The sequence below is a fragment of the Dipodomys ordii genome, unplaced genomic scaffold (genome assembly GCF_000151885.1).
Source record: "Dipodomys ordii isolate 6190 unplaced genomic scaffold, Dord_2.0 Scaffold178, whole genome shotgun sequence".
NCBI classification, from domain to species: Eukaryota; Metazoa; Chordata; class Mammalia; order Rodentia; family Heteromyidae; genus Dipodomys; species Dipodomys ordii.
In genome coordinates, this window is record NW_012267394.1 from 990,857 (window position 1) to 1,013,810 (window position 22,954).

The window sequence follows — 22,954 nt, forward strand, 5'->3', positions numbered from 1 at the left end:
GGAGGAACAGTATTGTGTACTCATTTCTGTCTATGAAAGTTGCCCTAAAAACTTCTAGGAATGCTTCAGAGATCCCTTATAACATATGTGGATCTGAGGTGTATGCAGAAACAACAGATAACAAAATTTGGGTTTTGTTATTTATGTGAGGCACAGGCTTGAAGTAATGTTTTTGGGTTCTCTGTGAAGTTGTTTTTCCTACAATACCTAGAGTTTGTTTCCCCCCCTCTGTTGTATAATATTATTTTCTTGTCCCGTATCTGTTCTCAAATGGTAAATTATATCTTCTTATTTGTACTGCTATCTTGATACATAAAACTAGGATCATGTGTCTCCTGAGTTTCTTCTTTCTTTCAAATTTAGTTTTCTTGGTTGCCCTGTGTGGTTCTAAAACCAAAATATATTTATTCTGTTTCCTGGTTTCATTTCTTTGTAATGCTTCTCTTGTGAGTTTTATTAATGTCTAAAACTATATATCAAAATCTAGTCATAGGCACAATAGCCCAGTTACATATCTACCTATTGTAGGAAAGTCTGTTTATATTTATTTACAGTAGGCAAGGAAAGAAGTCATCTGGTTGGTTGGGGGACAGAGTAGCGAGGTCTAAGTATTTCTAGCAACTTTATTAATGAAACAGATTTGGAATTGTGAATTTGTATTTTAAGGGTGGTTTTCATTCCTGCACTATCTTTATATGCTTCTTTCTTCTCCAAAGCATACTTTTGACCTTGTAACAAAGTCAAGAATACTGATAGATGAGTAATTTGTCACAAAGTGGATTGTGAATGCATGGAACTTGAAACCCTCAGTGATAACAACAACAAAAGACTGTAATAAAGGGGGTCAATCTAGTTCTGGCAAAATGCATAGATTATAAATCCTGACTAGGTTATGATGTAACAAGAAGATTCTCCTTTCACATAGTAAACTTGTAGGGACATGAAGAAAGAAGGGTTAAGGAATGTTCCTCCAACTCCTGTACTACATAAAGGTATCTTTATCTCCATAATTCAATCATAATATTTTCTTTCCAAAATATGAGCAACTAGAGTCATATGATATTGTGTAGCCTTGGTTCCTAAACTATGAAAGAGCCTTCTCTTAGCATCATCATCTATTCACTGCACAGTGCCTGCATTCTGATTTGCAGCTTTATTACAATATTGGAAGGATCATGAGAAAGCTCCAAAATGATAAATCAATTAGTCTTTATCGTTTGGATTCTACTACCAAATATGAATTGTCTCCTTAAAACTTCACTCTTCTTCTGGGCACTGGTGGCTAATGCTTGTAACGCTAACTATTCAGGAGGCTGAGATGTGAGGATTGTGGTTGGAAGCCAGAATGGGCAAGTAAGTCCATGTGACTCTATTCTCCAATTAACCACCAAAAGCCAGAAGTGAAGCTATGGCTCAAGTGACAGAGTGCTAGCTTTCAGAAAAAAAGCTTAGGGATAGCATCCAGGCCCCACATTCAAGCCCCAGGACCGGCATAACAAGAAACCAACACTTCCCACTTTCTTTCCTTTTAGAACAAAATCTGGATTTGCCTCCTACCTGTCCTTCCTAAGCTCTGCTTTTAAGGCCTGAGTGGAAGCATCTTCAAAACTCTTGTCTTTCAACTAACAAGCTCAAGAATGCAATCATTTTGTCATGAAATCTGTACTCATATTTCTCAAGAAGCTTATGAACATCTTAATTTCATTGCTCTGCTACCAATTTTAGCTTATCTTTTTCTATAATCACCACTCCTTTCCCTGTTCTTAATAGTACCACAATTTGTCCTTCTGGCCAATCAAACTAAAAACCCTAGGATTATCTTTGACATCTAGTTACTCTGACAGTAGACATGTAATTTATCATTTACTCCCTGTAGCTTAAAGGTCCTAATGCTTATCTTTGATCATGTTCCTATTGCTTAAAAACTTTCATTAGATCTCTATTTCCTAAGGAATTATATGCTAGGAACTTAGTCTCTTACTTCAGCACTTCAAGATGTGGCTCTAAGTCAATTTTTTCAGAATTATTTCCCTAATGTTCATTCTACTTTATATATCCTATTAACCATTGGCTAAAATTATGCTTTGTACTTGTTTACTTCTATGTTTTTATGACATTTCATTTCACTGGAATGCTACTGTCCCCACCCTCCAGCTAACACTGCTGAAATCTCTACTTAAGTCTCCAAAGCCTTTTCCTTCAGCAGTATTTTTCTGCTATATCCAATAAGGCATGCTATCGTCTTCCTCTGAACTCACATATGATGTTATTAACACCTTTTCTCTGATAACTCTTATCTTGTGTCTTACTCTGTAGTCTTCCTGCACATTTTATCTTTCTTACAAGACACAAAGGGTTTATAATCTTATCTAAGTTATTTCTGCATCTTCTATAATGTCTAGCACAGTACATTTTACAAAACAAATGTACAATAAATTTATCAATATTTAAGGGCTCAATCCTAATCTAAGCTTGACATCAGCAAAGCTTGTGCTCTGGGTTACTATTCAGATACTATGCACCAGTTTAACCACAGAGGCGGTTTATTGCTGTTGTACATTCTGAGTGGTGGGAGCTTACACTGTGTTATTTAGTAATATTTTTAGTATCATATCTCTTGATATGAGAGTCTTCTTTGAAAATATCTTTTTTCCTTTTTATTTGTTGGTGATATTTGGATTTGAACTCAGGGCTTCATACTGCTTAGGCTGTTGCTCTACCACTTTACCACTTCTCCCATCATTTTGACCTTAGTATTTTTTTTTCAGAGTCACTTGTTTATATGCCAAGTTGGCTTCAGACCATCATCTTGACACCTAAGTCTCCTATCTAACTGGCAAGCACTGTCTTATACAGTTTATTTGTTGAGATGAGGGTATCACTAATTTTTTGCTTGGGCTGGTGTTAAATTGAAAGTAGCTTGATTCTGGAATTTATGCCTCCAAAGTACCTGGGATTACAGGTAGGTACCACTGTGCCTAGCCTCCATTTTATGGGCCAAGGAAATATTTGGGAGTTTGTTCTGAGAAGCATTTCATTACTTAATATAATGTCTTTTTGGAAGGATCTATGATTTAGGCAATTATGTAATTCATTAATTTTTTATTTTCCACTGAAAAGTATTGGCTATCATTTCATATTGATTAAATATAGAACTGAAAACATTGCATACAAAAAACACAAAAGTAGAGTTCTGTATTTTTCATACAGTGATTTCTATCTGTAAGTGATGTTAATGAAGATGGCCAATACAATAGGACAACTTTGCTGATTTGAGGGGAGGGGATGCATTGTCTCTTATTTTTCTTTCCTTGGGGGAAAATAAGTAGTCTTTATAATTGTGCTTTTCTCTCAACATATTCAAGTGGAACTTACTTTAAAAGAGCATGGATTCCAGTCAATGAAGAAAATCTAACCAAATCAATGGATCTTGGACAGAGAAAACAACTTAGGACCAGTAAGAAAAGATTATCTAGGTAGAAATCATGACAAGAAAGAAACCTATAAAAGTTCCTGGTGCCAGGCACTGGTGGTTCACACCTTTAACCCTAGCTACTTTGGAGACTGAAATCTGAGGATCATGGTTGGAAGCCAGTTCAGATATGAAAGTGCAGGAGACTCATATCCAAATAACAATGTGAAAACCAGAAGTAGAGCTGTGTCTGAAAGTGGTAGAGCATTAGCCTTAAGCAAAAAAAAAAAAAAACATCTCAGGGGCAGTGCCCAGGCCCTGAGTTCAAGACCCATGACAAACTAAAGGAAAAAAAAAAGTTCCTAGCTCTGCTGCTTCTAGAAAGAGGCAAGCACACAGTTTTTGGGGGGAGCTTCCAGCTCTTCTAGTATTCCAGATGTTTAACCTACCTTTAGCACTGTGTATTGCTAGATTGTCTTCACTTCTGGCTATCCAAATACTTTTGCAATTTGGCCAGACAACCACAGCTATATGGTTTTTTTTATCTTATTTGTTTACAAGTATATTCTAGCTATGAACCAAGGGTGCTCTCAACTTAGATTATTCAGAATTAGTATTTTATACAGTTTGTGAATATAAGCTTGGTATTTCACTGTTGACAACACTATATCCCCTTCAGTATCAAACACACAGAAAGAACATGGAAAGATCTCTCTCCTGGTACTGTCTTTCTAGAATCGGAATGAAGTGAACGACTTTTCAGGCAGGGTCTTTTGCAAATGTGCATTTTTAAAATAAGCAGACTAGGAAGCTTATATAAAGTTTTTTTAATGGCCCAGAATGACATGCTTTTAATTAACAGCTTCTTAACAGAGAACTAAAATGATACAAAAAATTAGTTCAGTTCACTTTTTACTATTATTGCCCTGATCCTTTAAGAAAGAATAGTGACAGCTTTTGTTTTCCTTTAGCATCAGAAGGAGCCTCTGACAGCATGGTAGAACATTCTCATTTTACAGATAAAGACCAAAGAGAGGTGCAATGACTGCCTCATAAGTGCGTATTACCAAAGCTTCTAGCTTTCTGCCACGCAACATTGCCTTACAAAATGTATAACCACCATATAAATACATATTTTCATATTGTTTTCTCATGCCTTCTAGTCTTTTTGTAGATAGTCTTCAATATCTTCATAGACACAAAACTGTCTTATTGTCCAACCAAAAGCCTTCTCTACTCACAACCAAATCAGCTTTAGGCTATTCTCCAGAGGCTGGCCCTAAAGGGAAGTAGTAGAATTTTACCTACAACCTATCAACATTCAAATAGAAAAAAAAGATGATTATCATTTACATTAGCTTTGGTCACTAATATCACCATCACCCAAGGTTTTGTGCACTACTTTGCACTGGCTCCTTGTTCATTTATTGCTTTACTAAATTACATTGCTTTTCAAGCTACCAATTTCCATTCTAGTAACATAATTAACTTTCAGCCCACATACAGCACATGCTATTGAAGTGAAATCCTCCTTATTTAAATTAAGTAGAGTTTACATATTTGCTATTCATTTTCTTCTCCTTACTTTTACTTATCTAGATAGCTTTATAGCCTGGGAAGGGGAAACTGAAAGTCAGCATATCTACTTTCTTCCTCTATTTCTAGAAATAGGACCACTGCAAATATAAAACCTTACCTGGAGGTGGTAGACAGGTAAACTCAGCTGGATTATCCTGGTAGACAGGTAAACTCAGCTGGATTATCCTGAGATGAGCTACTATTTATCTCTGCAATTGAGTATGAATAAATAAGGACAACCTTCTAGTTCCACTTAAGAAGGGGTGGCCTGCTTCTTTTATATTTTCCTTCATTATCAATGTTCATAGTGTAGCTTTATCAAATATACAGAGACAAATGTTCTAATGCTTTTTGATTTTTGAGTATGGATTAGTTTTGTCTGTTTTCCTATTATTAACAAATAGATCATAATAAAAAACAAAATGGCCTATACTAATAGGCATTGTCTCAGTTTCCTTATCCAAAAATAGCTAATGGTTGCTGTGACATCCGAAGTCCAATTATTTTAATAATTTAATTTTATTTATGGTTTTAAATCACTTTCCACCCAAACCACATGGCCATAAAATAACAAGATATTTAATATTAACCACTGTAGGCGTTCTTATTTCAAAAGTTATTTTTTTTGCATATCATACCATTACTTCAAGCTAACATTTGCCAACTTCAAAGTTTTAATCATGCAGATGTAGAAGCCTGCTGAGATTTCATACATGAACTGAGATCAACAGTTAAAGGAAAGAGTCTTCATGAAAAAGTCCACATCCTTTTTTATGTTTTGTTTAGTTTTTGCAAAGAGGTGGTTGACACTGAACAGTCACCTTTTCATGCCTATGTCACTTGGAGTGGGGTATTACCTGAGTTCCGCGGAATCCGCTTTCTACGGTCTCGGAATGCTGCACCTGATTGCAGGGCTTCTAGAAGATTATCCATCACACCAGTCTCATCACCCTCTGGAGGAAAGGAGAAATTGGAATTAATCTTGGAGCAATTAAAGTTAAACTACAGGAAAATAAAGGGGAAAAACTCCTGTCAGATTTACATAATACCCCTAAATTAAAGACATATATCTGTTTTAACATAATGAATCCTGTCAGTTTCTGGCACCACAGACTACTTTGCTTATTATGCACCATTAAGCAAAATTCATGCCAATCCCACTGTTCTTTCAACTTAAAGACCTTGTCTTTTGTATTATTGATGACACGCTCCGTATGCAAATAAACAGTAGCTGATTTGTGACTTCTGCCTTCTTGTTAAGATTCTTAAAGGATATTTCTGAGCAAGAAACCACTGACCCAGCTTAATGCAATCAATGTGCAGGGTGCAATTTTATGAAGCTAAGTTATACAAGGTTAAATACTGATTGTATTAATACTTCAGCATTCAACCATCATCTGTGATTATCTCAAAAGACACTATTTGCAAAACACATTTGCATTCAGTTCTTATCTAATCCATATGTTTTACTCATTTTGAAATGATGACTTTGTATAAAGCCAAGGTGATTATGTCTTGTGAAAGGCCATATTTTATAATGGAGAGAATTCTTTTGTGTACCGAAGCTTCCTGTGGAAAAACTGTGTTGAGAAGCCATGGGTGAAACATCTAAAAAACGTTCATGGAAATGCCTGACAGTGACAGAATTTGAAATATTTCACCTTACCCGTATCATTGACAGCTCTGGCGATCAAACACACTCTGAGGATTTATTCTTATATTTTTCTGAAGGTGTCAAATGTCAGAAACACTAGGAGGCAGTGGATAATTAAAAATCTGAGTCTTTCTCATTCTAATGAACTAATTGATTGGTTAGTTAAATGTGTAGTTCCTACACAGGCAGAAGGGTTAAGAAAAGAAGGATGTGATAGAGAAGACATAGTTTTTGATGTTAGTCCAAGGTTAAACTTAAATCCTACTTTGCTTAAAGAATTAACTGTAAGGTACCAGATCACAGAGAAAAAAATTCTCTTGTGGGACAAAGACAAGCTAAAATATTTTTATGTGCTTCATTTGACTTGAGACTTCCTCAATATTAGTTACAGTAATTTATCCCGTTTTTTTAATTTTTTTGGTCGGTTGTGGGGCCTGAACTCTGGGCCTGGGAACTTTCCCTCAGCTTTTTAGCTCAAGGCTAGCGCTCTACCACTTGAGCCACAGTGCCACCTCTGGCTTTTTCTGCTTACATGGTGCTGAGGAATAGAGCCCAGGGCCTTATGCCTGCAAGGCAAGCACTCCGCCATTGAGCCACCTTCCCAGCCCAATAATTTATCCTTTTAAAGAAGACTTTCTAGGACAGGATATTGAATACAAATGAAGGGAACCAGGCACTAATGACTCATGTCTGCAATTCTAGCTACTCAGGAGACTGAGATCTGAGGAATGCACTTCTAAGCCAGTCTGAGCAGGAAGTTTGTGAGACTCAATAACTCCAGTTGGCAAATCAAGAGAAGTTGGAAATAGAGCTATGACTCAAGTAGTAGTGAAAGCCTTGACCAAAAAATTCTAATGGACAGAGCCCAAGAACATCAATAACCAGAACAAAAAAAGAAAAGGAAAAAAAAGATAAGGGAAACAAGTTCACAGCTACAACATTTGGTGGAAAGAGGAAGAATGAAAAGAAAAACCTCACTGACTAAACAGAGAAAGAGGATTGTATCCTTTTAACATGCAGGAAGTTCACTGAAATCCCTTATATAGAAAAGAGGAAGAAATAGTAGGTGGGCAGTAAGGAGCATGGTGGGTGGAAATATGTATGAAAGAACTAAATTTCATACAGTGGATGATTTATGTTTATTTTATGTTTTCATTTGGAGATATGACCTGAGATCAGGCAGACAGTTAAGCTACCATCACATTCCTAACTTGCCCCAGAGCCTCATGCAGGTTAGTCAAGTGCTCTAGCACTGTGCCTCAGACCAGCCCTCTTTGCATGACAGCTAGGAGAAGGTAAAATGTATAAAGTACATATTAGCCAATTCACAGTTCTATGTAGGACATGGAATTTGTCCAGGACTGTTTGATAATAAGCATGTAATACAGACCACAACTACAAGTGACATCTTAAATATTCTAACAGTCATACTAAAACAGGAAATGTGCAAAATTAATTTAATAGGCTAGGTAAATATTTAGTTAACCATATATAGAAATTTACAATATATTTTGCATTATTTCAATGAGACAGACTCAGAAATTTAATGAGTATTTCCTTTGGTATATGTTAATTCAGATTAACTGTAATTGAGCCTCATATTGCTGCACTGAGCACCACAACTATCAGCTAGGAAGATACCCAATCAACTTTAGAAAGACTTTCTGCATCACATTTGAAAGATGACAAGAAGAGAGGCAGGGTTATTTCTAAATGAATAGCATAATTAGGCAACAAATAAAGGCCTGAACTGACAGGGAAGCAGAATGGACAGGATGGATATTACAAAGATCTTAACATAGTGAAATAAGATTTAATTAGGGATGGGGAAGTTGAAGAAAAGAGTTAAGGTTTAAGGAAATGTAATAACCTCTTTGAAATGACAGAAATATATTCTTGGAGGTACCATATAAGAAGCTAGAACTATGGGTCTTGAAGTGATGAGTAAAGTTGGGCATAACTAAAGATTTGAGTATAATTGGAAGATGGATGAGATAGTATATCCAAAGGAAGAGAGTAGAGAAGATATCCAATTCCCGAAGCCCTCAGTTTCTTTTAAGAAACTGAAAATTATTTAATAGACAAGTAAAAATTGTGTATGCTTACCGTGTTCCAATGTGATGTTTTGATATATGTGTACCTTGTGGAATGACTAAATCAAACCATGTAACATAGGTATTAGCTCACGTATTTGTAATTTTTGTGTGAGAGAGAACACTTAAAATGTACTTCTCACAACAAGTGGCAAGTAGACAATATGCCATTATTAACTGTAGTCATTATGATGTAAAATGGATCTTTTGTACTTACCCTTCCTGTAGAAAAGAACTGTATTCTTTAACCTAATATCCTTTTACCATCTATTTTTCCATCCCCTAGCTTATTCCAATGTTTAATGGACAGTTGAGAAAGACAGAACTGAGACGGCAAAGAGGGAATTTTTCAGAGTAGAAATCCAAACAAAAGGAAAAGAACAAGGGTGCAAGTGATTTTTATATAGACTTCTAAAAATGGTAGTTATAAAGACTGTAGAAAAATGAATATATTTAAACAAGTGAACAGAACAGAATACAAAGCAGGATAGATGTTACTTAAAATTCTTTAATGGCATTATTTTGTGATTAGAATAAAAGAAGGAAAAAGCAAATATGACATAATGTTGAGAAAAATTAAAAAATAAATCCCTGCTTCATTTAGTGGGTGCCACCTGAAAACATTTACTGAAATATTTTGCAAGATCAATGTTTTTCATCATTTTTCATTGTTTTTTTTTGCCATCCCTGGGTCTTTTTAGGCATCTTTCCCTGCAATGTTCCTCACTGTTAGAACTAAACACCATAGATATGTCTCTGTTGATTTACCATGGTTCTTTGAAGGATTTCAAAATGACTATACTATTTAAAATCTTTTTCTACCCACATTCCCAAGGCCCAATAGCCTCCCCAATGTGGGTAGTTGTGGGGTGCATGAAAGAGTTCTATGGTTTTGCTAAGAACAAACAACAGCAACAAGATTTGGTTTTGTGCATGCTACATATAAACAAAGGAAAAGTGGATTTCATTCTATTATCTTTAAAGGAATGAAGTGATTTTTATACTGAAAATATCTAATGTCTAGACTGAATCAAAGATCTATGAATATACTCATAAAACCAATTTATATTTCAGAAAATCTTCTTAAAACAAAAATGGAAACCAACATGCTAATTTGAAACCCATTATCCTTCATTCTGAATTCATGTCACTGAAATTTGGTTTGTGGTCGAATAGTATAAGGTTGATAGTGTACTTAGGAAGGTCCGAGTTGAAGTTCCCACTTTTAGTTTAACATGCAGCCATCTGAATGAAAATCTGCATACATCTGCCTCATTATACCTTAGTTCTACTGTTACCAAACAGTCAAAAAAAAAAAAGAATGCAATCCAAAGGATTATGTGCTGTGTTTGAAGTGTTCCTATCCTTCGTGATTGCTGGAATGCAGAGTTAATGGCCAGAACTCAAACAACTTCCTTGGATTTTGAGGTAAAGCCACATGCTAAGGATAACAGAGTAACAAGATTTTGACAGGAAGATGCCCTGTTAATCCTAACTATACTACTGGATGTTTTATGCAAGAAAGAGAAACATTAACTGGGCACTAGAGAGTTGGTCATGCCTTTAATTCTAATTAAGCAGGCTGAGATTTGTGCATCATGGTTCAAAGATACCATTGTCAGGAAAGTCAGAGAATTTATTACCAGTTAAGCAGTAAAATGCAGGATCAAGTGGCTCCAGTGGTAGGGCTCGAGCAAAGAGCAGAAAATCTGAGGGAAAAACTTGAAAAAAATTATTTCTAGGGCTGGGAAGGTGGTGGCTCATTGGTAGAGTGCTTGCTTAGCATGCATGAGGCCCTGGGTTCGATTCCTCAGCACCACAAAAACAAAAAAAGCTAGAAGTGGTGCTGTGGCTCAAGTGGCAGAATGCTAGCCTTGAGCTGAATAGCTGAGGGGCAGTGCCCAGATCCGGTGTTTAGGTCCCATGACCGACAATTAAAAAAAAAATTCTAAATTGATAGAACATTAGAATATCTTATTCAGTTGTGATTAGTTGTAAATAGGTTTTCTGATTTAAGACTGTATTTAAAATAAAAAAATATTTTCATTGGAAAAATCTGAATGAGTACATATAGAAAAAATGTTTTCTTACATCTTATAATACCTAGGTTACAGAGTGAAAGCATATGAAGGGGAAATTTGGTAATGCTTTTTAGTCACTAAAATGATAGTGTGTGGATATAGCTGAGAAGTAGCATTCAGAGGCCAGTTCATAACTTTTCATAGTGAAATCAGTCACAGATAGTGAAGTAAGGAGGCCAGGTCTGGCCGTCCTCCCCCTTCCCCCCCCCCCATCACCTGCCTCCCAGGTAATGGGCTTGCAGGGACCCCTGGAGGCAGGGTTGGGCACTTGGCTGATAGGTTACTGAATCTGTCAGTCTAGTGCCTGGGACTGGGAATTTCCTGAGGATCTGTCCTCTGTGCCAACCTATTGAGGCCCGGACCAGCCTAGCTGCCAGGACTCCATGTAACAAGTGTCTCTGTGATTGTGTCCTGTCTCCTGGCTTATCTCCAGTCATCATGGAGTCTCAATTCAGCTCTCCAGTGGAGCTGAATTGGCTGATTGGTATTGCTTTTATTATTTCTTTCCTCTTTAGCATGTTTCCTAGCTGTGTTATGTGTATTTGCGTGCTACAGGCCTTTGTAACAACTGGTGGCCTGCAGCCTGTTAACTCCAATATTCTATATTTTAAAATGAGGCTTCTGGGATGATTTACCTTACAACAATATTACTAAGGAGCTAGGTGTACTGCTCAAAGACCAAGGACTCTGTGTAAGGTGCTTATTGCCACAAAAAAACATCTGAGTCATATTATCTTCTTGCTTCACATAGTATTTGTCATTTAGAAGTTGAATGTCTGCTGATCTTAACTTTCACCTGTGTTATGTTGACTTAATTTCCCTTCCAAAATGTTTGAAGATATTATAGATTAAACCAAGTAAACCATTTTTCTGCTATACTTTTATGCAAGACTATCTTCTGATGGTTGACATACTTTTATTTTGATGCAGTTCTCTATGGCTTTCTCATTTTTGTGTATATTTTCAAGGATTTTTAAAATAGCAACAATGTTGAATGACACAGTACCTCTAATGCAGGGTAAAAGGTAGGCCTGTCTGTTTTAAAGACAGATCATATGCTCCTTCAGGGCAAATGTTATTCAGGTTTTCTTTCTGCCTATTGTAACAGATTAGGGTTTCTTAAGCTTTAAGGCACATCTGCAGTGATGCAAATTCACTGTTTGTGTACCATCCATCTGGGCTCACCTTTGTGTCACCCTACAGGAGCTGGAGGGCAAGCAAAAGCAATATAAACCTGAGAACATAAAGCTTACAACTGCCAGCTGTACTGTGAGTAATAGAGTTCACATCTCTGATTCAGAAGTCTTGTGTTTCCTGCTATCTGCATGATACTGAGACAGGCTAACTTGGTTAGCATGAACGTAAGGTACAATTCCTGACCTTTCATAGTTTTTGAAAGTATTTCGTTCTCTCCTTTCTTTACTACATGTTCATTACAATCATCCTTACTCATCTAGTAACTTAAGTGCCTAGTGTCTTTGATCTTTCTTTTACAACAACTGCTCTCTAATTCACTAGGCCTTAGAATAACTAAAGACAATGTAAAGTCAGTATCCCTTATCTGAAAAACTGGAACTAGAATGTTTCAGTTTTCAGAGTCTATTGAATTTTACAATATTTGCATAAAGTTTACCAATTGAGCATCCTTAATCAATCACCCAAGGGTTTTAATTTTTTGTTTGTTTTTTTTAACTGTATTTTTTTTTGTCTTTCCTTTTTTGGTACTGGGGATCAAACCCAGGACGTTGCACTTGCTAGGCAAGTGCTTTGCCACTGAGCTACATCCCAGCCCAGGTTTTAAAATTTTTTCTGATTTTGAAGCATTTCTAATTACTGATTTTCATATTAGTGATGTTCAATCTATACTATAAAAGACATTTTCTAAACCTGAACACTGGTAGCTCATGCCTACATTTCTAGTTATTCAATGGGCATAGGATCAGAGTTCAAAGCCAGCCCAGGCAAGAAAGCCATGAGATTCTTATCTCCAATTAACCAGAAGAAAGCTGGAAGTGGAGGTATGCCTCAAATGTTAGTGATTTTCATTTGAGCAAAAAAAGCTAAAGTTTAGTACCCCATGTCCTAAGTTCAAGCCCCAGTACTGGTATAAAAAAAAAGGCTTTAGATCGAGTGGCTTCTTGAATTCCCAAATGTATAATTAAAGATTTCTGCAAAACTGTTTAGACCTGAAGAAAGTTACTATCAATAAGTCACTGTTAATTGACTGAAAATAAATGGCTTCTGGAAGTGGCATTATGGCTCAAGTGGTAGAGCACTTGCCTTGAGCTGAAGAGCTCAGGGACAGCTCCTAGTCCCAGAGTTCAAGCCCCATGACTGACCAAAAACAAAATAAAACAAAAAACCAAATGGCTTCTTCCTGAGGTTAGCGGGACCACCTTTCTACATGAGGCAATACTCATACAGATAAGTTATGTACTCTCAACTGAGAAGCTGAAAAATACTTCATGCAGTGAATAGGGCTTAAGTCTCAGAAAATATTGAGTTTCTGTAGTACTTTACTTATTATAAGTCTACTTAAATGACCAAGAAATACAATAAAAAAATCAAATTCTAATGAATGGTTCAAATGTGTAAAAATTTACATATATAGAAATTTACACATTTTAAGTGTTCTGTTGAGGAATTTTAACAATGCTTATACCCACATAACTGATTGGTAGCCATGAATGATAAGGAAATGTCAAGGAACATTATTTTAAAATAGAGGGCAGGATCACAAGGTCTCTGAGGAAAACATTGTACTTAAACGTTCTCAGCTTTTGTAATCTACCCAGGTCTTTCCATAAGATGGGATTTTTTTTAGTATCCCATCCACCTAAATATTAATGAAGGCTCTCTTCTAGCCTAAAGTGGATCAAGAAACATTTCCTAGAACAATACACCTTTAACTTACCCACTCAAGCCAGTAAGCCATGCCCTACAAGGCAAATGTAATTTAAGAAACTCCCTTCCACTCTGTCCCACAGGCTAGACTTAGAGAGAGACTTTGTACTCCAAGTCATCTACTTTAATAAAAACTTGTGCTGAAAAGTTATTGTCATTTTCACCCTAGTGATGACCTGACTTTTACTATATGGAAAGATTAATCTACTCCTAATAAAATTTCCTGTTTAGCCAGAACTTTCTCATCACCTGCCCTGACTCTCCACTAACCTAATTTCTACCACAATCAAGATATTGAACATTTTATCACTGTGTCTATTTTGTCCCCTCCACTCAGGCAATTTTTATCTGATTTCTATCATCTTATATTTGTTTTACCTATTCATACCATGTATTTTAAGAGAGGAGAATCAATGTGATTTTGAAATAAAGCTCACATGGCCTGCCTCATGAACTATGAGGAGAGAAACAGAGTTGAAAGATGTAGGTAACGGTTATTTACTATAGCCAAGATATGGAATCAGCCCAGATGCCCCTCAATAGAAAAATGGATCATAAAATTGTGGAATATATATACAACGGAATTTTATCCATTCATCAGAAAGAATGATATGGTACCATTAGAAAGAAATTGGAAAGACTTGGAAAAATAATATAAAGCCAGACCTAGACTGTATGTTTTCCCTCATTTGTGGTAGCTTAAAAGTGCCTATAATTCTACAAGTAAACATACTAGGTGGTAAGCAAGGGGTACAAATAAATTAACCAAAGTGTAAAAAATTCTATGGAGAGTGAAAATAGTATAATTATCTTAAAAGATTAAATCGAAGCCCAACAAGTATCAGAAAATGGGTACTTGCAAGAGGGTAAGGTAAGGACAAGGCAAGGTGGGTAGAAGGGGAAATGGGTGAGAATGCAGGCAAGAATTGATTGCAAATACTACAGAATTGAGAAATATAAAGGAAAAGGTAGGTTGAAGGGAGAAGATGTTCAAGTGATGACACAGATCAAGATGCATTATACATGTAAACTTCTTTGTTAAATGGCAAAAATTCAATAAAAAAATTTAGATAGATAAGGGAAGGGCTGGGCTGGGTGGGGTGAGTGAGGATGACAGTGATCAAGATGCACTATATTCATAAATTGCTTTGGTGACTGGCAATACCTTTCTACACCTATGTAAAGATAATACAAATATTCAAAGAAATAAAATATAGAGGTTACAGTGATAAGATCAGCACAAAGAGACTTGTATTATCAAAGTAAGAAGTTTGAATGTGCTTCAAGATATAAGGCTCGACAAGAAATGTTCTCACTATCTTACTCATGTAACTGTAACCCCTTTGAACAGCATCTATACAATAAAATAGAAAAAAGAGGAAAAAAAGAGGAAAGAAATAAAAGATACTTTAAAAGCCACAGTTAAATATAACATGATGAAAGTGGCATTTATGATCAGCCTTATAGCAGTATGCAAAATGGACTAGAGGAGGTCAAGAAAACAACTGCACAAAGAATAGAGTTTAATTCATAGTGACAAATATTATCCTGCATATAATATTGGTTAAAAAAAGACTAAGAAGAAAGTAAAATTGTCTTTGTGAGCAAGGTCATTGCCAGTAGTAATGGAGGTTGACAGGATAAGAAAGCAGTGACAAGTGGAATGCAAGAAAAATCAGTGTTAAGTTCAATCTTTGTTGCACTATCTATCATAGTCCAGATTAAGAACATGGTGTAAGATGCATGGAATGGTTCATGACACAGAATTTGAAGACCATTCACTCATCAAAGGAAAGAAACAAAAAAGTCCTTTTCTGGGAATCTACAAAAAAAGGGACGCCTGGGGCTGACAAATAGCTGTTATAATTTAACATAGACCAACAGTCGATAATAAGTAAAAGCCTACCTCAATATGGGGAAAATAAAATAGTGCTTTATAAGACATTAATATCTGCAGGATAAGAGGAACCATATTACCACAAATGAGTCAGAAGTAAGAGAAACAGACATATATCTGTACAACTTGTACTGGTCCATAAGTATCCCTAGAAAGTGTATATCTGATAGGAGGGTTTTGGGGGTTGGTTTTGTGCTTTAATTGGAATTGAGCTTATAGTCATTTGGAAAACCAGCAGATGACAACTAAGCTAATAGTTTATGAAGTTATTAATGCCAGAAAATGTTGAAGAAAATCAAGGTGTTGTCCCAAAGAGATTAAAGAGGGCATAAGTAGAAACCATAGTGTTCTAAGGGAAATAATAATGGAGGTAGATATTCCTGCCTAAAACAAGAGGAGAGAGGATATAGAAGCTCAGAGAAAATGACTAGAAACTATGTGTTGTGTTACAAGCCAAGTAGTAATTACATTATTCAATAGCTAAAAATTGCAATCAATAAAGAAAAATATAACATTTCTAAGCTGAAGCTTTACCCAGTGAGATGTGTCATAAAATTAAATTCACAACAATTAAAGTTAAAACTATAGGAGAAAATGTTCCTTAGATAGTTCACTCATTCTGTTACCTCATCTCCTTAGCAGAACAGGTAACTAAAGAGATTCCTATAGTGAAATAAATCATCAGATTCTAGATGAACCTCTGAGCAAATATTATACTTTCTGAACTATTGTAACTTCAGGTTAAGGTTTTAAGTACACCTTATCATGAAATAAATATTATATGCTGGGGTAACAAAATAAATAGATATTACATCCACCCCAAAATGTTGAAAGATGAATTGATTTTGCTCCAAATATCTACCTGAGAGGTGTTACCTAAAGTTTCTTAGGGCAAAGAAGTTATTGAATTAACTTTCTCTGATTATTTGCAACTGAAAGAGAAGCTTGTTAATATAAATGAATGAATTTCTAATGGTGAAGTTTCATTGCTGGATCATTTTGGACAGTGGCACATCTTTGGCAGTTTACCTAAGGCAACAGAGCTTAATAGTAAATGGTAGTTAAAAATTATTGTTCATGCTTACTATTTTTCCTGGGTTACTTATTTGCTAAACGATTGGGAAAAGTAAATTATACTTTCTGCAAATAAACAGCCAATAAGCCTGAATGTTTATGCTTACCATGTTGATGCCCCTGGTAAAATATCTCACATTCAATATTTTAAATAATTAATATTTGAAAGAAACCTTTGAAATACTTCTTGTGTCTTATCAGAATCAATCATTTACTAAGGGCATAAAACACTTGTGAAAAGAAAAGCAAACAGCAACAAAAAAGGAACAAATTTAACTCAGTTCCAAACCATCTACCAAACTGAATCCAAGTTTGCTTTCAGAAAAGAAAAGGTGAATATATTTTGGGAGATAGGAATACTAATAGCAGCAAGTATTTATTGAGAGCTAATAATATGCCAGGCATGGTTCTAAGGGATTTATATTGAATCCTATTTCATTTTTCTGGTAAAGAAACATACAAACTGAGGTAAATTAACTTGTTTCAAGTCACTTAGCTGGGAAGTGACAGAAATAACATTAGAATCCAGGAAAGTCTTGACTGTGGTTAAGTCCATCTGCTACACTGCTCACATGCTAAGGATAGATTTTGCATTTAAAATGTTTTTTTAAATCTTGAACTAAAAGAGAATATTTTGTGTTTCATAAGAATTTTATAAAATTCCATTTTCAGTTCCCAAGTTTTACAAAAGCACATTGTTCATTATGGATTTTTTTGCAGTGTTTGGGTGAAAATGGAAAGGGCAGAGTTTAGTTGCAATAGAGACTTTATGGTCTGCAAAGCTTTGGATACTAATAGTGGGCCTTCTAAAGAAAAGGTTGCCTGCTCCTGTTGTAGAGTACACAACAACAATATGAAAATCATGCTAGGCCAGCCATTACTGCATCTCATATGGTGCCTCTTATACTGAAGACTCTTGGCAAGGGCTAAAAGCTATATCATAAAATAGGGCCTTACTGCAGATGGAAAATGAGAAAGAGCTATATTTAATATATGGCTACTTGTATTTGATATGCTTCCATTTTTGAAGGCCAAAGCCACAAAAAGATAGGATTATGATTCTGCTAATATATTTTAAGGATCAAAGTATTTCAAGTAGAGATTTTTATATTCAACTTTTTCAAGACAACTTTCTTGGCTAATGTGATCAAGGTTACTTTTTTGCATGTGTTTCCTTTATTTACTTACGTAATTTCACATAATCACTCACATATAGTTTCAATATCCTTTTCCCATCCCCTCACTACGTACTGAATTCTTTTTTTTTTATTGTGAAAATACTGTACAGAGGGGTTACAATTCCTTGGGAAAGATAATGAGTACATTTCTTATCAAGCATTGTAGCCTCCTCCTTTGTTTCCACTTCCCATCCCTTCCCATCCTCCCCCTGTCCTCCCCACCTAATCCTCCTCCCCCACCACCAAAGTTGTAAAGTTCGTTTTTCCACATAAAGACTTGTATATCTCATTTTTGCAATGGATCCACCTGTATCCCTATTTAAACGATTTGTTTTTTTCCCTTCCCCTCCACAAACCTCAAATACAGTGAAAGCAGGGGTTATACCATGGAGGAGGGACATACAAAGCAACAAAGAAATAATCTTATAAACATGTTAGAAACAATCACCTGAAAGAAAAAAAAATTTGAATACATATCTTAGGGCTCATTTCCCTAACATCAACTTATCTGACCTTTTCTGCTTGACTCAGACATATACTGGTTATTGCAAATAAGGGAAACCATGGGACCTAAGTTTCTTTGGGCCTGGCTTACTTCATTTAATATAATATTATTGAATTTCTCATCTCATTAGACAACAAAAGCAGTGCTAGGAAATGTAAGGGTTTATGTGGCTGACTTTGGGTTTTCATTATCCCAGATCATAGATCTGCCCACCACCTCCCCTTTACGATTCATGTCCATCAGTTGAAGTAGAAGACTTGTTGAGTTATTCTCACAATGAGACCTCTCCCTAGCCTGCATTTCAATCAGAATGAGCCATTTTCACCCTTTAAGTTGTAATAATAAAATGACTAACTTGAAATTACTTTAATTTTATTAAAATAATGATCAACATGACGGTCCTCCAAGGTTTTTGAAGTTGTTCAGATTATATCTTTTCTATACAGACGTTTAGCTAATTTCTAATATGCATGCCTTAATACAGGTGGCTAGCTCACACTATATTTACAGCAGAATCTAAAAAGTACATATTGTACATCCAAGTTCTGAAGGCTCACGTTGGTTGTAATAATAGCTACTTGGGAAGCTGAAATCCAGAGGATCACAGTGTGATTCCCATTTTTTAGAATAAAATTCCAGGATATTCTATCCTAAAATAATGAGCAAAAAGACAGGACTAGTGGTATAGCTCAAGTGGTAGAACATTAGCTGAGCAAGCAAGCTAACAAAGCACAAGGCGCTGACTATAGGACAAAGGGGGAACCAATGCAACAGTTATACTCACACTATGTTGGAAATGAACTTTACAACTTAGGGGGGAAGGGTATGGGGGAGAAGGGAAAGTGGGAGCAAACAAGAGAGGGGGTAACACTGTTTGACCAGAAATGCACTCATTACCTTACTTATGTAACTGTAACCCCTCTGTATATCACCTTTACAATAAAATAAAATTAATTTTAAAAAAAAGGATTATGAAGCAGGAGTTACACATTCATTTTTTTTGTGGGTATGGTACTTGAGATGAAATTTAGGGCCTCACTGGAACTATACTTCCAGTTTCAGAAAAGGTCTTGCATTAACTTTGTCTGAGCCAGCTCCAACCTACAATTCCTCTATCTATACAACATCAAAAAAGCTGGAAATACTCCAGCCACATCTAGCTTTCTTTTATGGGGCTTGAACTCAGGGCCTGAGTACTTCTTTTGCTCAAGGCTAGCAATCTACTACCTGAGCCATAGCTCCACTTCTGGCTCTTTTTTGGAGTATTTTATTGGAGTAAGAGTCTCATGGACTTTCCTGCCCAGGCTGGTTTTGAACCATGACCCTCAAATCTCAGTTTCCTACATAGGCAGGATTACAGGCGTGAACAACCAGCCCACCAATGCATGGTTTAAATTTTGTTTTGTTTTCTTTTTTCTTTTAGATAGGACTTCAGTAAGTTTTGCTTGGGCCTGCCTCCTATTGCATTTCTCTTAACTTTGTCTCCCAAGTATCTGGATATTGAGGATAACATGTAACATGAAGGATTATATATTCACTTATTTCCCGAATTATATTTAAATGGCCTTGAAGTCCAGTTCCAAAAGAAAGGCCACAATGTTTTCCCTTTCATGTCTTGAGATTCTTCCTCTAACACTGCATACATTTAAATTTACAAAATTATCTAGCTCCTTTCTTACTGTCTATCAAATGGATAGACTTATTACAATATTGAACAAAAAGCCTAATAATCTTTTTTGCCAGTCTTGGTGCTTGAACTCAGGGCCTGGATGATGTCTCTGAGTGTCTACATTTTTGCTCAAGGCAAGCACTCTGCCACTAAGCCACATTCTCAGTCGCAGCCTAATAATCTCATAAGAAATACAAACATAAGTCTAATGGGTCATTAGAGAGGGACAGAAATAACTTGGACTTCCAGAACAAAATCCTTTGTAAAATGTATAATGATAAAGGCATAGGCAAGTGTACATGGAAGCAATTTAGAAATCTATCCTTATAAGTAAACAGTTAGGCAGTCATGATAAAAATCACATACAGAATAGCAATGGTCGTCTACCATGAAGTTTAAAAAGGCTGGAAATGAGAGAATTGGTACACTTCATTGCTGATGCTTGGCCTGTAGGAAACAAGTAGACAATTCATCAACTGCCAATCCAGATTTCTTCCTTTGTTTCTATACTGAATCAACTCTCCTGCCAACGTCCTGTACAACTGCAGAAAGGCAATAACAACTTCCCTCTACTTACATATAAATGGAACTACTGTTTATCTTTTAAGTGCCAGAATATGTGTGTGTATTTATGTGTGTGTGTATTTCTCTGAACACCTTAATTTTGAATGCCCAGATAGGGTACACTGATAAAATGTATGTATCCTTATTTTAATTGCATTGTAGCAAACAGGAACATTTCAGAATTTTTATATAATAATATTACATACTATTGCTGTTAAAAAAGCAGTTTGAAAAGAAAACCATACATAGCTTAAGAAGTGAGGGTATAAACATAAAATTGTTGCTTTGGTTTTCATCATTGCTCTCAGACATGGAATTTCTGGGACGATTCCAGAATGTTCTGCTTCTACTTTCAATATTAATCTTATTTGTGTTTCCAGGCATTCCTCTGCTGCACTACTTTTGGACCTGGGTACCTGAAGGAGCAAATGGGTAGTATAATCCAGACTATTATTCTTTCCTTCTCCTCATGAGGAAGAATGAAATTTGTCAGTGAACTGGGAAGAGAAGAAGGAAAAAGTTACAAAGGGAATGTATATTGTTTTAACCATCTTGATACGTGCTAGATGGTTTTCAAAGAAACACACACACACATACACACATATTGGGGTTTAATGTAAGAGCACACCAGAAGCAGGAGTAATAGGAAATAGTTGCACGTCAGACCCCTCATGAAGAAATGAAACACCATTCAACATACAACTCTCCATTCAAAAACCATATTCCCAGTTACCAATTAATGTTAGTATTTTAATATTTTTTGTGTGTGACTGTATGTTAAAGGGGTTTGAACCCATGACTTCATTCTTGGTTCAATTACTTAGCTAACTGGCACCTAAGCCAGGCCTCCATCCATCATTTTGCTTTTTAAAAACATAGTCTCAAGGACTTTTCTGCCTGGGTTGGCTTCAAACCATGATCCTCCAGATCACAGCCCTTTGAGTAGCTAGTGTTACAGGCATGCCAGCATTTGACACTATTTTAGTATTTTTGATGTGCATTTTTCATCTACACTTGTACCCTATCCATGCATAACAGTATTTGTTTAATATCATTATCTTCTGACATTTGCCAACTGTCTCTCTGTGTGTCAGTTCCAAAGCATTCCCTTCCCCTAAAAAGAAGAAATTCATCAACAGCCTTTAGGAGAAATGATCATTCCAGGATATCTCTTTCAAAATACACTAGCTTATGGATGGCTTGCTTTGGGCTAAGAATGAGTACCTTGGCCAATTTGAAAGTAGTGAAGGATCATGTGGTACAAAGCATAGGCAGTAATGTGTAAATAGTTTCCTATTGCAACTTGCCTTAACAAAGAAGCTAAAGGGAATGTTCTGATATATATTATCAAGGCAATATTGACTATATCAAGATGGGAAAAGAAATCATTTACCTGTAAGTCTTAACCTAAATCTCTCAATAATTTCTTAACAACAGTTCAAAACTCTTTTTCAGTAGAGAGGTTGACTCTAAGCATGGCTAGATATTTTTCTCAATCAACTTGTATGTATTGGTCCTCCTTGAAAACTCACTGCTATCTCTTGATGGAAATTAAAGCAATCTATTGAGAAATAATTACTCAGAAAGAAGACCAGATTATCACTGGACACTGTTTGGTCTTTGATTTCTTAAGACTCTGGGAAGTTAGCTTAGTTTCAAGGCTTCTAGTTCCTTTCTCTGGTAGGGCTACTGTAATTCACATCCCCACCATTAACTTTGGTTCATTTTTTTAGGTCCAACTACCCACTGATTCCCAAATAATGGTATTTACAACATTTTCCATCATCTTCCTCATCCTCATCCTCATCTCAGACTTGTACAATCATCTGAACACCTCCTATAGTATGCCCCTATTGACATTCATCACAATTACTTCATTTTCAATTATTCCGCAGACCTGGAATCTTTAGATATTCTTTGACTTATTTTCTTCATCTGAAAACAAAGTGACTAAGCTGTACCACTCCATGAAAAAAATACCAAAACACCTTATTGAATTCCCAGTTTTTAATCTCTCTCATGACTGAAGTATAACTGCAATCATATTATCCCCCTTTGTAAGATGCAGTGTTCATCAGATATAATCCAAAGTACAATATAGTCTCATCAAATGCCTCCAAATTTTTCTTTAGCCTCTGCTAGGTTTTTTATTTTTTATAATTTGGCACATACTTGAATGTTCACACCGATACATCTTTCCTTATGTCCTTAATTTGTTAATTAAAAATTAATATGAATTCTGAAGAGGCACTTAAAACTCCATAACTTTATACTTACATGTTTAAATGTTGCTTTTAGAAAGATATCTTATCTCCTAGAGGGTATGCTTTAGCATTATTTATTCA

The 22,954-nt window shown here is 35.8% G+C and overlaps 1 protein-coding gene across 1 annotated transcript in view; it reads right to left on the bottom strand.

Annotated features, from left to right (window-relative positions):
* Diaph2 (diaphanous-related formin 2) overlaps window positions 1-22,954 on the bottom strand; it is an 805,268-nt gene that overhangs the window by 143,839 nt on the left and 638,475 nt on the right. Inside the window, exon 26 of the mRNA XM_013033825.1 lies at window positions 5,848-5,943. Within this exon, the coding sequence (XP_012889279.1) occupies window positions 5,848-5,943 (96 nt within the window). The remainder of the gene's footprint in view (window positions 1-5,847; window positions 5,944-22,954) is intronic.